Source organism: Nannobrachium achirus (assembly GCF_963921795.1).
Source record: "Nannobrachium achirus genome assembly, chromosome: 23".
NCBI classification, from domain to species: domain Eukaryota; kingdom Metazoa; phylum Chordata; class Actinopteri; order Myctophiformes; family Myctophidae; genus Nannobrachium; species Nannobrachium achirus.
This window is the reverse complement of record NC_137830.1, coordinates 24,226,328-24,242,115: the sequence shown is the minus strand read 5'-3', so window position 1 is coordinate 24,242,115 and position 15,788 is coordinate 24,226,328. Positions and strand designations below refer to the sequence as shown.

At 44.1% G+C, this 15,788-nt stretch overlaps 1 protein-coding gene across 1 annotated transcript; it reads right to left on the bottom strand.

The window, feature by feature from the left end:
* Nucleotides 1-7,802: 7,802 nt before the first annotated feature.
* Nucleotides 7,803-14,815, bottom strand: LOC308309036 (serine/threonine-protein kinase pim-3-like). Its single transcript, XM_080754493.1, has 6 exons — nucleotides 14,302-14,815; nucleotides 14,002-14,111; nucleotides 13,698-13,748; nucleotides 13,161-13,554; nucleotides 11,232-11,408; nucleotides 7,803-9,781 (listed from the first exon to the last, which is right to left on the bottom strand). The coding sequence occupies exons 1-6, from the start codon at nucleotides 14,387-14,389 to the stop codon at nucleotides 9,489-9,491; spliced, it is 1,113 nt and encodes a 370-aa protein (XP_080610619.1). The 5' UTR covers nucleotides 14,390-14,815; the 3' UTR covers nucleotides 7,803-9,488.
* Nucleotides 14,816-15,788: the final 973 nt, after the last annotated feature.

Below are 15,788 nucleotides of genomic sequence, written 5' to 3'. Positions count from 1 at the left end.
ATAGGCTACTATGTCTATATAGCAAGATATGAAGAGCAGAAGAGAACTTCAACTCCGACTCCGCGTTGGGCGTGCAGTCGGAGAAAAGATGATTTGACAGCCAACTCCAAGATGATAGCCCAATATATTATCTTTTATAAATATAAAAAAAATATATTATATATCCCCATGTGTTGTCGTGGGGAAAGGCTTTCGTGAGGTGATAGAATACACTGCATGCCTTGTCGCCAAATGACTGCGCAGAAGAAAAAAAGGAAAAAAAGAACGCTATAGGCTATAACGTTTTTGAACAAGTGATTACAACATTTTAGGGAGAAAGTAGGCTAAAGTAAAAAGTAAGTAGGCTAATAATAATAATAAAAGTGTAGGCTATTCTATTGTGAGGTGACAGAATAGCCTACACTCTGCGCAGCATAAAAAAAAGGGAGGAGGATCTGGCTTCATATAATCTGAAGCAATCCCGTGTGCTCATTCAGACGACAATAATTGTAAAGGATTCCTACCCGATGACCCGAGAATATCTCGGGAGAGCCCCCGACGAGTCCCGAGATCATAAAAAGCTAATTAACATAATCCGATCGTGTCGGGGTACCGTACAAACCCAAGACCGAGTCCGGGGCCGACCGAACGATTTACCCGGGGGATCATCCCGACAATCGGCCCCGGGGAATCGGCCCTGGGCTCGGCCCAGTGTGCACAGGCCTTAAGGGGTCCTTGGCCTGAAAACGTTGAAGACCCCTGACCAGTAGATGTCGTACCCGACACCAGGGCCTAAATGTCTCCATGGAAGGGTGGAGAGACCACCTCCAAAGGTAATGATGCACTAGTTATTATGTTCTTTCATGTTGTTATTTTGTATTGACATCAAAAATAAAAAATAAAAAAAACATGTTTTATTCATTAGAATACGTTCTGATTTGCAGCTTTAAATTGGACTGTGCTCATTTATCATCTATTTAATGGCGCGGTCTTATTTAAATGCTAGTGGCAGATGATGTAACCCACCTGGGGAGAGCGGAGACCTTAAGTGGTTTAGACACTAACGGTGAAAATAGACGATCTATAAGCTCACAAGGCGTCACGTTGCGGCGCCCGGTGAGCCTATAGATCGTCCATTTTCATCAAGCACTGTGTATGGGGGTTTAAGTGCTTAACACCAGAACATATGTCCCACTCAGTTTAATGAAGATTTCACTGTGAAAGTGGACCCCCCCCCCCAAACACACACACACACACACACACACACACACACACACACACACACACACACACACACACACACACACACACACACTCTCATCAGGCGCCCACAGGCGGTGGGTGGGTAGGAGGGAGGGAGGGAGCGAGCGATGGGCCCCTATAATGAAGATAAGTTGCCGGTGGTTTTGCATGTCAAAAAGCCCGTTAAGGAATGGAGACAAAGGAGGGGTTTACACCGGCACTTAAACACAACACACAGATGTCACCACGTTCTGGAACCATATAGTATAGACATCAATATCTGTGTGGTTGATTACAGGAAGGCACAGTGTGACGGTAAACCTTCCAAACAAAGTGTTTTAAAAGGATCCTGGACACACCAAATTAGCATGCCCGTTATTTATACCCATTGAGGCCACTTTGGGACTTTTCGGAAATTATCTTCTTATTATTGTATATTAATACAACCTGCGTGCTTGTGTGTGTGTGTGTGTGTGTGTGTGAGTGTGAGTGTGAGTGTGAGTGTGATTGTGAGTGTGTGTGTGTGTGTGTGTGTGTGTGTGTGTGTGTGTGTGTGTGTGTGTGTGTGTGTGTTTTGAATGACAAAACAACAGTGCAACAAAAATAACTACACAAAAATAAAAGGATATAATAGGAAAAGAATATAAGCATAGCATAGCATCAGTCATGTCAGTATCTAGGTCGCAGTTAACTATGAAAACCGTCACAAGGTCATGGATCTCCATATATGGGTATAAGGGCTCTCCATATATGGGTAACTAACTGGTCTAATCTTACAATAAATGCGACAAATCTCTGTGAGCGTGCGTGTATGCGTAGATGTAATCCGCGTATCTCGAGAACCGTTTGTCCCACCGGCTTCAGATTCGGCACGCGCGTTCCCCGCCGCGGCGCGAAGTGCCGTGCCCGGCCTCGACCCGACACGGCGTGCGGTTTTCCCGAACCGGTGCGAAACGTTGGGAATCACCGTATGCGGAGCTGATTGTTGACATCAGGCTGTTTCGGAGGAAACCGGCGCAAGCGCTGACTCATTGTGACATCACTTCATAAAAGACTCTGACATCACGTACGCCACATGAGTCAACAAAAAATGCCATGGTTACGTATTGAATGTCATCATTATGACGTGTTCTGATGTCACAGACCTAGCTGCTGACATCTGCGTATTCTGCTTAAAGAAGAAACAAACAAAATGCGACAGAGATATCCATATATTGGCATAACAGGACACATACAGACAGATACAGAGATCTCCATATATGGGCATAAAAGGGAAACAGACAGATAGATACAGAGATCTCCATATATGATATCTCCATATATGGTCATAAATGGACAAAGGCAAACAAAACATATGGTCAAAACGGGTCTTATGACACAGACAGATACAGAGATTTCTATATATGGGCATAAAATGGACACAGATAGACAGATATCTCCATATGGGCATTCTGACATCACTTCTGCTGACTCATTCTGACATCACTCCTGTACTTTGCACTCTACAGAGATCGCCTAACAACCGGAGGGGCATCATTCCCCACAGGTGGAAAAGAAAGCAGGCTGCAAATATAATAGCTCAAGATGAAGACAGACAGATACAGAGATATCCATATATGGGCATAAAATGGACGCAGACAGAAATATATCTCCATATATGGGCATAAATGGACACAGGCAAACAGATAAATCAGGTTTGCGTTAAAGGGTGGGGCATTCATTCCCTATTTACATCGTTCCCCGCGGCCGAGCTTCTAGTATATATTAACTCTTTCTGTGCCAAGGGCCAAAATGGCCCCAAGGTAGATGTGCCAGGATTTTGTATGTTTTTCTTTACTATGCACTTGTTGTGATTCAGTGGCAAAAATAATTTTGTCAATCAGACAAATGGTTCCAGAGATAGAGCTGTTTGAATCAAAAAAAGTGTCCATCCACTAGAATGAACACACATTTTCTCAATCAGCTAAACGAGGGAGCCAACACACACACAGAGAAAAGCATCTCTCTGATCTCGGTCATTTTGACATCTTAAAAAAGAAATATATATATATATATATATATATATATATAATTAAAAATTATAGCCTTTGATCTAAAGACGTCAAAGACGTCATTGGCCCATTGAAAAAAGCAGTCATGAGACGTCATTGGCATAATGAATTCCGTCCTGTACGAATTCCTTAGGCCGAGGTCGCTTTTCGCCCTTGGTCAGTATCAGTATCTTGTCAGTATAATGGTCAGTATCATCATGGTAAGTATCATGTCAGTGTAATAGTATAATGTTACTATCATGGTTCCCCCCCCCTAAAAAGAACTGTTAAGTATGACATCATTTTGTAGGCAGAGGAGCATTTCTGCCCCCAGTTTCCGTGAATCTTTTTACTATTTACACATTTTTCTTCTCTTTGTTGTTGAAAGGAAAGTGTTAGAATTATACTTTAGTCGTTATTTTTGTCTCGGATCTGTTGAAAATAGCGAGGGACAGAAAATGCTCTGGGGGCAGATTCTCCTCTGCTTACAAAATGATGTCACGGCTTAAAAGCCACATAGTACCACCCCATTGAGAAACACTACACTACACAGAATCAGGATGCAAGAGTTCAAGTGGCTAAATCACTTGAAAAGCTAGAGAGCTAGTGCCCGCGCTTGAGCGCCGACGGCTTCCCGTGTCGCAGAGCATGCCCTCCGTCTTGACAATCAGTTATCATCAGGTGAACCTAAAACCGGGGTCCTTGAGCAAGACACGGAACCTCTAACTGCCTTTGGTGAGCAGGTTGGTGTGCATGGTTCCCTCCGCTTCGGTGTGTGAATGTGTGTGTGCGAATTGGTGAATGCAATGCCCATTATAAAGCATTTTGGATAAAGTTGCTACATACATAAATCCAGTATTTAATCATACAGGGCTCAAATATTTTCAAAAATGTCCGCCCTCCCCCTTTTCATTTCTTTTTACAAATCAAACCCTGGATATCAGCGCTCCCGGCACACGTTTTCATGAATTTCGTGTGACTTGTGGCCTGCTTGATATATGATTTCACTGCTGTCAGGCAGAAACACATCTCCAAATCAAGAGTGTTGCACAAAATTATCAAAATGATAATAAAAAAGGAAGGTTTGTGGACATACAAGGTTTCCGCCCGACGGCGCTGATTTAGAAGCTTGGGGTGGTGTTGTATAGGCCTGATTAAAACTGACGACCGGCTCTGGTTTCACAAGCAACATAAATTCTCATGCTCTCATCATGGAGGAGAATCCCCAGGAAGATTTACCGAGCAGCTGTCTTATGAAGTCGTCAAGCGGCCATATGCCTCCGGTCCGCGGGAGCTGCCTGGAAGGAGGCGGCCGTTTCAATGCTAATTAAGACGCGCGTACTTGTCGCTTAGCTAGGTGACACAGCTAAGCGCCAGTATGTCAAAGAATCAAAGAAGAAGAACAAGACCACTGTTGGTCTTTAAAGCTTTGAATGGTTTAGCCCTATTTTTTTGGTGTTTGCCATTCCAGGGTAGAAAGTGTCATCTACAAGCTCAACTTGAGTGGTTAAGCCATTTGTTGATATGAAAAGATAATCTGTCTGTCTGTCTGTCTGTCTGTCTGTCTGTCTGTCTGTCTAGGTTTGATGCACAGTGGTGAGTATCACCTGCAGTACCACAGACTCACCAGTGGGGACAGCACCTCCTCAATAATAAAGCCCTTAACCACTCACTCTATCTTGCTTCCTGGAAAACACACACACACACACGCACGCACGCGCACGCACACACACACACACACACACACACACACACACACACACACACACACACACACACTAGAGCGTCATCATGAGTCCCTGTTACTCAGTCTTTTCCACGTCCAATAATGGAATGACTTATGTTATTGTTATTGTACGCTAGGTAGGCAGGCAGGAGGCATAAAATGGAAAAGCAATTAATTATAGTTTAAGGGCTATGTGTGTGTGTGTTTCTTTCTCTCTCTATCACTCTTGCATTCTCTCCTTTCTCTGTCTCTCATCCTTTCTCTCCTCTCTGCATCTCTCTGTCTGTCTGTCGTTCTCACTCCCCCCCCCCCCCCCCCCCCACACACACACACACACACACACACACACACACACACACACACACACACACAGACTTTCTGTAAACACACCTGTCTCTTATTAGGAGTGGTGGGAGAAGTAGTCAACTCAGACAGATGTATGTAAAAGTATCACATCAATGTATAATTACTCTGTAAAAGACCTGTATTCAAACATTTTACTTTAATAACGTACAAAAGTATTGGCATCAAAATATGCAGCGAAAAAGATTTAAAGACTCAACTAGAGTGAAAGTACCTCAGAAGTGTACTCGAGTATTAATAGTCGAGTAAATGTACTTACTTTTTCCGCCACAGCTTATTAGCCCTGTGGTTTTTTATGCAACCTGTCATCCTAATGGTTAATGGTTGTGTGTGTGTGTGAGAGAGAGAGAGAGATAGAGAGACGGGCCCTATTATGATCCAGGTCTTATGACTTATGCCTTAACTTCTTTACCTTTTTTTCACTATTTTGAAAAACATTTTTAAATACTTCAAATGCTGATCTACATCTGCACGTTGTGAACTTGCAGATCAGCTATTTGAAACATTTAAAAAACAAAAACAAAATAGTAAAAAAAGGCAAAGAAGTTAAGGCATAAGACCTGGATCATAATAGGCCCTATAGCGTGCGTGCGTGCGTGTGTACGTGTGCGTATTGCACACGTCTTGTGGAACAATATTGTGATTATTATCATGGTCTGTGTAAATGAACTGCTTCATCTCTCTGTCAGTTTAAGGGTCTTTGGTCTTAAACAACTGTGTTGTATTGGACAATTTGTGAACCTTTATGACTAAAAGATACAAGTTGGAACATCATATGTGTGGGGTGTGTCATGTTTTTAGATGGATAATGGAATATTATTTTAAGGAAACTGTTTTTTGGTCCTTGGGGGGCTAGGAACAGCTGCTTCAGGTATACACATGTTCCAAATTAATTTGAACCATATATGACCTCTGCGTTAATTTAATGTATACTAGCTCTCTGCATGTAACCTTACTTCAACCGGAATATGTATGCCTTCAGCTGCTTGTACTGCTGCTAAAGATATACAGTACTTCGCTCAAGAGGTTTATAATGTACCTGCTGTTATGTAGTGTTCATTCAGTATTTACTCCGTCCAGCCCATTATCTTGCTAGAGCAGTCTGAGAATCAGGGTGTTATGTTATTTTTTTCATCTTAATCGAAATGAACAAGCAAATTAACGTTTATTTTATTATTGACTAAATCGATTAGTATGATTAACCACTTAACCCTGTTATACTTCATTGTACCTTATGGTGGCATACAAAATAGCAAAAATAGTCGATCTACAAGCTCAATGTGTGAGCTTGTAGATCTGCTATTTTCTCTACTTTAATCTTTTTAAAATAATGGTTCATTAATCATGTAATATTGATGTGAAATCATATTGTGAGTGACAAACTCTCTCTGTAATCAATTCTCGATTTAAAGGTGTGTGTGTGGGAGGGGGGGGGGGGGGAGTGAGACACCACAAACTGTCCATTTCTGTACAAAAAGAAGGAGTTTAATTGAAACTTTTGTATAAAAAAATAGCACTTTCCATCGCGCATGGCCACAAGTCACACATCTAAACTGATGAGATTTCCCACGATGATGCCGTATGCCGAGTTCCATTCTAGCATGATGATCCAATAGTCCATCACGTGAAGGCGTCACTTGCCGAGTGCTGACAAGACCCCATCTAAAACCAACGATGCGCCAGGGGAGCATTGTTAGCTTGTAGAATGGCGTCTTGTCGCCAAGCGACAATATGCCGCTCTACAGCATACAAATTAAGACTTGGGTCTTTCTACAGAACTCACTGCTTGTTCACAACAGTACAAATGCATCCCAAGAACATAAAGGATGTATGTGTTGCTGAAATTAGTCCAGTCAACATCAGACCTTAAATAACATTCAAATGCTCCTTTTTTGTATTTAAGTAAACCTTGCTTTTATTCCTTTTGTTTTTCATTGACAACCGATTCAGTGCATCTCGGACAACAATGTCGAAATGTTGAGGAAAATAGAACACAACGAAAAATACAGGAATGCAAATAGGCCGAATAAAGCAAATTAAAATGGTACAGCCATATCCGTCGTGTCAACAATCGTCCCGGCTCAGACCCCTGGTTTGAGGTTGTAAATGTGGGATTTTGACTGCCTTTTGCCAAATTTCCCCAGAGCTAGAATGCCCATGTCGGACGATTGGTGACATGACAGATGGGGGATAGGGGAGAAAAAAAAAAGGGAAAAAAAGCAATAAATAAATAAATAACCACAGAATGTGGAATGTTTGACAAATAAATTAAATGCAAATGGGGGAGGGGACAAGGTGATGTACACACACACAAAAAAGAGGCTGTACAGTATCTGAATAATAATAATTCAAAAAAGGGATTAACATAGCAAGCCCATGTATTGCATTGATTGTGCATCATTTCACACCCCCACTGAATGAAAAGGATGGGGGCCACATGTAGTGTTTTTAAGCAAGGCGAACCATAAGCCACCCAACGGATGGCAACACTCGCCACAGGCGAGGAGGAGGGGGGGGGGGGGGGGGGGGGGAGAGCACGAGGCCGGCGGGACTAAAGTGTGTGTGTGTTTGTTTGTTTATTATAGACATTCAGAAAAAAACATAAAAGACAGGTTTCCCAAAAAACAGAAAACACCTGTATCAGGCTACGGAGTGAGCGAGCAGCATTTATAGAGAGAAATAGAGAAGTTGAATGTGATTCAAGTAGTTTGTCAGATGAGCCCTGCCCACCTCGACCTCCCCACCCATAAAGATTAACTTTAACTATGGATGCAACCGATATGGTCATTTTGTTTAAAATCTATATTTAAAATAACAATTTGGCCAAAAGCCTGATACCCATATTTCTTTTGTTTACTTTTGCTTTTGTTGTCCCCATTTTGAGCCAGGGAAACAAATACATTTTCATTGTGAAAAATAAATATGTCTAATTATTTAGATTCATCATTATAATCGATTATAATCTGCAGCTTGGTAGGCTGCAGATAGCCAACACTGCAACATAGCCAGAGCATCACAACAGATAAACATTGGCTACTGCCATTGGTTGAATGTCAACTTGCCGATATGCCGATGGCAGTCAACGAGGCAAATATTGGCTGTATATCGGTATCGGGCGATATATCGATTGCATCCCTTAACTTAAACCCTTTTTTCTAAAATCACCAATCTCCAAACCCACAACACGTTTGCATTGCAACACTTGTGCAATGCTTGTAGGCTTGTAAATTGGCCATTTCAGATATATTATTTTGACATCTTTTGAAAAATGGCATCACTGTATTGGGCCATGTAATTATTGGCGAAAATGTTCAAAACTTTCAAAAACTCTTTGAAAACAGCAGATTCACAAGCTCACATCGGCTTTTTTCAAGATAATTTAGAACTTTAAAAAAAACCCGGGCTTAAGTGGTTAAGCATCCTTTTACGGCTGGCAGATCTATGTATTACAGCAACATAGTGACCATTTAACGTCCCCTAGCTTCCATCACTTTCGGGGCAGCGCAGCCACCGTAATAAAAAAGGGGAAAAAGGTTCATGATGAAAGCTCAAAACTAACAGAAAAGCAGCCCCCCCCCCCCTCCCCAGCAAAAAAGGCACTCCAAATCAAAAATTAAACATTTAAATAAAAAGATTTTTCTTTTACTCCAAGCTCTATAAGAGCATTCATATCTGAATAAGGGCACCTTGCAACTGCGTATACCAGCCTTTGTAACAAACTTAGAGCATACAATAAAATAAAATAGGGGTGTGGGGGGTATAAATAGTGCTGGTAGGTCCGCCCAAAAAGTGTTCCCTTGTACACAAGGAAACAATAAAATGTACAAAGTAAAAAATGATTCTGTGTTAAATAAAATAAAATAAGGAAGAACACAATTTAAAAAAGGTAATAAATTATAAATTCCCTACAAAAAAAGAGGAAAATTAAAGTACACGGTTGGGGGTCTGTTTCGCCAGGCCGGTGGATTTAGGCCTGAAGATGGGGGAGGGGAGTGGGAAAGGCGCGGGGGTGGACTTTGTGGAGGCTGCGGGCCTTTCTTCAAGTCGGCGATTCCGAGTCCATTTGTAACGTGGCCCCCCCAACTGTCCTCTCTCTCACAACCCCCCCCGGTCCCGTTAGGTGAGGAGCCTTTTGTCAGTCCCCATCTTCAAATCAGAGAAAAAATGGACGAGGACTCAGTGTCCATGGTCCTGAGGCGGATGTCTCCTGGCGTTGTCATGGCTACCCCTGCACTGGGCTCCTCCTCCTCCTGTGACGACTCTGCAGACTCCGACGACTCTGCGGACGACGACTCCGAAGAGGACGAGGAGGGGGAGGGGGCGGAGGGGGCAGAGGCGGCGAGGGACAGGGCTCGCACCCAGGGGTGCTCGCAGATCTGCTCCAGCGTGGGGCGATCCGAAGGTCGCAGGGCTAGACACCACTTTATCAACTGCTGGCACTCTGTATGAAGGAGAGAGAGAGAGAGAGAGAGAGAGAGAGAGAGAGAGAGAGAGAGAGAGAGAGAGAGAGAGAGAGAGGATAAGCTCAATCAATCAATTATGGATGGAACCGTTAATCAAACAAATCGATTATAAAAAAAGGAGATAATCAATCATTTAATTTTTTTTGTGTGGGTGCACTACAGGTTTTAGTCAAAGTCTGCATTCCAGAACTTACTTTAACCACTTAAACCCTGTATTTTTGGCATAATTTTGAAAAACTGTCAACACAGATCCCTGGCACAAGATCATTTCAGTTGGTGGTCCGTGGCCAAATGCACATCAATTTGGAGGTCCTTGACATGAGAATGTTTGAGAACCACAAGTGGTAGAGTACGTCAATATAACTAGTACATTGTGCAGTGTTTTGAGGAGGTCTCCCTACTCTCCCACTGGCCTAGACTCTGGTGACGGGTAGGACACCTACTGGTTGACAGGTGGTACTGCCTGAAGCCCATAAGCCCTATATCTCCCCTGGTAAAGCAAGGATGAGGAGGTGACCCATTTTTAAGTCCCGGGTTAGGAGTCGGACAAGCAAAGTCCGATAGTGTACCTAGTGCTCGGATACATTTCAAAGTTACAGACCGATCATTTAACACCGGAGATTTTACTGTTGAACATAATAGGAGCAGTGGGTTACTAGAGGGATGATTTGTGTTTTGTTTTTTTTCGCCCTTTTGCTTTCGCCGGACACCATTATTACATCTTCGGATCAAATGACTTCCACAACAGTTTAGCTAAGAGCTACAAAATACTAGGACACTAGGCGTCACACATTGAGCATGCTGGGAAGCTGGCACAGCCATTCATAAGGTAACTGGATCACCTGGTGAGCAGTAGGGGGTTGTTATGAGCCAGGGCTGGGACAAAAAACACAGGCCCGGGGCTGGTAAACACGCTACCCGCTACTTTGGGCATAACAACTGTAATTGCAAGAGCCTACTTTAGTCTTGGAATATCAAGTTGACTGGTAAAATGCTAAAAAACAAAACAAAACAAAAATGAAGTCACTTGTCTTTTATAGGATGTTATCATCCAAAAAGAGTTAAATTAACTGTTGCACTCTGTGCACCACTAACGTCCATATTCTGAGAACTTAAGCCAAAAATAGCCAATCTACTTGTGAGCTTGTAGATCGGCTATTTTCGGCAAAGAGGTTTGGTGTAGCGGGGGAAAAGTCAAGTTAATTAAGTATTGACGGTTCAAGTGGTTAAATATCTGAAAATACAAATTGACATGAATGAAAAATACACTGATGATCGTGCTGTCAAACGATTTAACTATATGGAATCCACGAAAAGGTTGTGGGGGTCCCTGCTTCATCTCTCTCTCTCTCAACTAATGGGTCCTTGGCCTGAAAACGTTGAAGACCCCTGTCCTAACAAGTATAGCAATTCAAAAAACCAACGCACCGGTAGACACCCTCCTCCTGAAGTACAGGCGTCCTCCGAGGATCTCCTCATCCTGCTCGAAGGGGATGTCCCCGCACACCATGTCGTACAGCAGCACGCCTAGCGACCACACCGTGGCAGAGCGACCGTGGTACCTGTGGAACTTGATCCACTCTGGCGGGCTGTATACCCGTGTACCTGGAGGGAGGGGGAAAGAGACAGGGTGGGAGGATGTTAGCTTGTTTATCAGCAAACCATCTTAACTCATTGTCTGCACCTTCCCGAGTTATTCCCGCTATCTGATGCCGCCACGCCCAAGTTTCCCCAAGTTCTGGGCCGTTTTTCTTTTTTTTTTAATTTGAAAAAGATTTTTTGGACTATCTACTAGGCATGATCGTGATCGCGAAATTGCATGTTCGACCCCCATACCAACCCATTCTTTGGCAGCCATGTTTGTTTACATTTGAAGAAAACATAATGGCTGCCATCTCGTGAATGCCTGAACGAATTTTCCAAGCGGATTTTTTTTTTATTTGAAAGCTGTGAACGGCGTGCACATACGTGGTGCATGATCTATGCATGGGCGTGCATGGATCCATGCACTATGAATTACATGGAAGTCTATGGAGACTTGTGGCAGCCCAGGCATTTTTAAATGGCAAGGTATGCGTTAATTCAAATCATTCAAGGAGAGTCTAAGAATAAAGACAGCCAGACGCCGAGTCCCCATTTCTAGACATGCCATAATAATAGGCGAACATTCGGCGAAAATAGCCTGACTAAGCAAAAATAGCAGATCAGCAAGTTCCCAACACAAGCTTGTGGATTTGTCTACAAGCGTATTTATCCTAAGTATCTATCATGACTAAGAGAGGGTAATGTTATTGGAGATGATGACTCATGTGTACGGGAATAGTGGAGAGAACCCCCAACAGGGGGGGAAAAAAGACCCAAGAAAAGATCTGTGAATCGCTGTGACTAAAATGCCTGAGTCATGGTGGGAAAAGCTTTCCTTCACTACAGCCACTAAACACTGCTGGAAACTGGGTGACCTCCCTCTCTCCCTCCCTCTCCTGAGAGTAGGAGGAGAGAGAAAGGGAGGTAGCTTCTGTCTACGACCCGCCCCTCCGGGAGGGAGTAACTTGGATACCAAACACAGAGGAGAAGAGGAAAAAAGAAAAGGGGGGGCGACTCAGATTTCACAACAAACAGATGTTACGTGGCAAGCACTGACCTAACACCAGTTTAAAAAAAGACTGCGGCTGTCTATACGTCGACCTTTAAATACAATAAAGCAAAAACGTTTAAATATAGATATGGGGGTAATTAGTGATCAAGTTTATAATTAACAGTAGGTAAGGTAAAATGCGTGTTTCTATCAACATTTGAGTCCCAACAATGAAAGGGGGGGGGGGTGATTGATTTCACTCAGAGCAGGAAAGCTTCCATTGGAAAAGGTTGATTAAAGCTGTTAGTTGTACTAATAATAAAGCCCCCCTCCGTCAGACCCCTGGCAGGGAAAACCCTCAGACCAAAAACAAACCACTGCGTCACAGGCTGCCTAGTCAACGCCTCCACAAATTGTGAATACACACACTGAAATACTCCTGTTACTTTAACTCAAGAAAAAAAAGTAATATAACTGAGAATTTTTACTTATGGTAAAATAATGAACTCTAGGGATGAACAAATGTAACCAATTGGACCCTTATATGGTCCATTTGGTTACATTTGTACATCCTCAGAGCTAAGTGAAATGCCAAGGGCAAATATAGCAAACACCTATCATCATCGTCATCCCCACAGCAAATTATACATATAGGTCTACAAAAAGATGCAAAAGTATTCAACCATTCAACATCTTCAAACGTTAATAAATGCATATAAATCAATTTCAAATCACGCACGTCATGCTAATCAGGAGGCAGGGGACGCTTTCCTTTTACTCACCATCAAAGTCGGTGTAGACGGTGTCCTTGAGAATGGCCCCGGAGCCGAAGTCTATGAGCTTGAGGTCACCGGTGCGCAGGTCCACCAGCAGGTTCTCGTCCTTGATGTCGCGGTGCACGACGCCGCACGCGTAGCAGTGCCTCACCGCCTCCAGCACCTGGCGGAGGAAGCCGCGCGCCGTCTCCTCGTCCAGGGCGCCCTTCTCCGTGATGAAGTCGAACAGGTCCTTGGCCGGCTCCGGTCGCTCCATGACGATCAGCCAGCCGCCGTCGGGCCGCTCGTAGTAGTCCAGCAGGCGGATGACGCCGCGGAAACCCCCCGGCGACGTCGTCGACCCCCCCTGTTGGCTCACTTTCTTCAGGAGAAGGATCTCCAGAGGCACCATGGAGCCGTTCTGGAGGAAACCACACGACAACAACAACGGGGATTTAGCCACCGATCACTGCCTTAACTCACCCCCCACCTCCCCTCCATCCATTCCCCGGTGCACAAACCAAAACAATCCCCCCCCCCCCCTTCCCCCCTGTTAGTACTTACGAGTGTGCCCCATTCTGTCACCCTCTCCTTGGCGACGTGTTTCACTGCCACCTGAAATGAAACGTAAACAAACGCGATCAGCACTGAATAATGCCACCAAGCGCTAAGATAAGCGCAAAAACAGTGCGATCACCACTCACAAAGTACAAACACGTTAAACGTGAATAAATGCGACCAAACGGCCTGATTTCCCCCCTCGTAACATGATTACAAAACGAACACCGACATGGGGGGATTAGACGGAGCCCCCGCCCCCACATGCAGCGATCAAAACACGGCGAGGAGGATTCCTTCCTATCCTTACCGGTGCCCCGTCAGAGAGCCTGGATCCCGCATACACTGTGCCGAAGCCCCCGCTGCCGAGCACCGAGCCCACCTGGTACACCTTCTCGAACGGCTCCTTGTCCACTTTCACTGTAAAAATGAAAAATAAAACGCATATTTTAAAATAAGAACATGAAAACAATCGACCAGTAATTATATTTCCAAGTAAAAAAAGAAATAGAAAAAAGGCTTTAAACTCCGAGAAGGTGTATAAATTGACCCAAACGGAGCCGTTTTGGTTGGATTTTGTACCCCGTCGTCACAGTTCCAACACACGTACCGGTCTGCAGCTGGATCTTGACCGGGAGATGGTCCATGCTCGACGGGTTGCAAATGTGTGAAAACGAGCCCAACTTTGACAGCAACATTGTTTCAAAACAAAAAGCAACAGTAATTCCCTTCGGTTTGTTCTTCACCACCACAACAACGGTGCAGTGGACTCCGGTTCAGAAAAATTATTCAGCAGCAAAAGTTCGTTGACGTTTTAAATAATAATATCCAACAGTCCCCGCGGTCACACAGGAGGCGGCTCAGGCGGTGGGTCGCGTCACGACCCAAACAGCGGCGAGGAGGAAGGTCCTTTTTCCCCCTTTTCCCTTCGCGTTTTAAAAATTAATCCTCCAGAAAGAAGAAAACCCGCAGACGCATGTGCTTCTTCTTCTCCTTTGTCGACGTAATAAGCCCTTTTGAGTTGGAAATGGCGAATTATAATCACGTAAAAAAAAAATCGTTTTATGTGTCACATGAAAGACGCCGGTGCGTCCACGCAGAGAGCGGTGTGTGTGTGTTGTTGTTAATCGGTGGAGAGCCTGCCGCTACTGTCTGCTCTGAAAAGCTTTGGCGCGGTCTCCACCACCACGCCAATATTTTGACGCGGAGGGGGTGGCTGGCGCCGGTATCCCTCCGCCGCCCCCCTTCCACACGACACGACACAGTAGCCCTGAAAACATGACGGTCCGTCATGGATCGACCTCGACCTGGTGTTGAGCAGTCTAGCCAATTTGCCACGTACGTCTACACAAGCGTTCACATTTCAAAACTAAGGTGCTTATTGAAGGCTCATGGATGTCACAATATGGTACGCTTAAGCGGAATTACCTGTATCTTCTGTATTGTTTAATAAGAAGCATTTTAATCGAATTCGTTGCTATTTTCTAAAAAGGTTTTAATGTGTCAGAGTGCAGTACACCTCCCAACCGATGGGGTCGCGTAGTTGAAATATTAGATTAAAATGCTTTTTATTTAACAATACGGAAGATAAGAGTAATTCTGCGTAAGCGTACCATATTATGACACAGGTGAGCCTTCACTAAGCACATTTTTGAAATCTGAACGTTTGTGTAGACATACGTGGCAAATTGGCTAAACTGCTCAACACCAGTTTGAGGTCGATCCATGACAGTCGTGAGATACGACGGTCATGTTTCGGGGCTAGACACGACAGCTCTCCTCGAACACGCGCGCGGAATATACAGTTATATACACATTACCAATAATAAACGTCCGTCTGTGATTTCCTATCGTACATAAGGTCTCGACGCAGTTTTCGACCGGTAGGAATTCGAGCGAAAGCCTCGCCCGTGCGCGGACTATTTTCTCATAGTACTAGACGAAGGGCGGATGGATCCCTCAGTCTGGGCGCTCCGCGCTGTGTTCCACTATCGACCCACCGGTGCCACTCGCCCACCAATCAGGGCCGTCATATAAATACTATGTTTTCTCTTTGGGCCAATCAGGCTCGTCATATAAATACTATGTTTTCTCCCT

What these genes read in the sequence shown, in the direction of transcription:
- LOC308309036 (XM_080754493.1), bottom strand. Translation starts at nt 14,389, where the DNA reads ATGTTGCTGTCAAAGTTGGGCTCGTTTTCACACATTTGCAACCCGTCG. An exon ending in GGCTCTCTGACGGGGCACCG is followed by an intron (nt 13,749 to 14,001) that starts GTAAGGATAGGA and finishes GTTTCATTTCAG; the next exon opens with GTGGCAGTGAAACACGTCGC. An exon ending in TGACAGAATGGGGCACACTC is followed by an intron (nt 13,555 to 13,697) that starts GTAAGTACTAAC and finishes GGTTTCCTCCAG; the next exon opens with AACGGCTCCATGGTGCCTCT.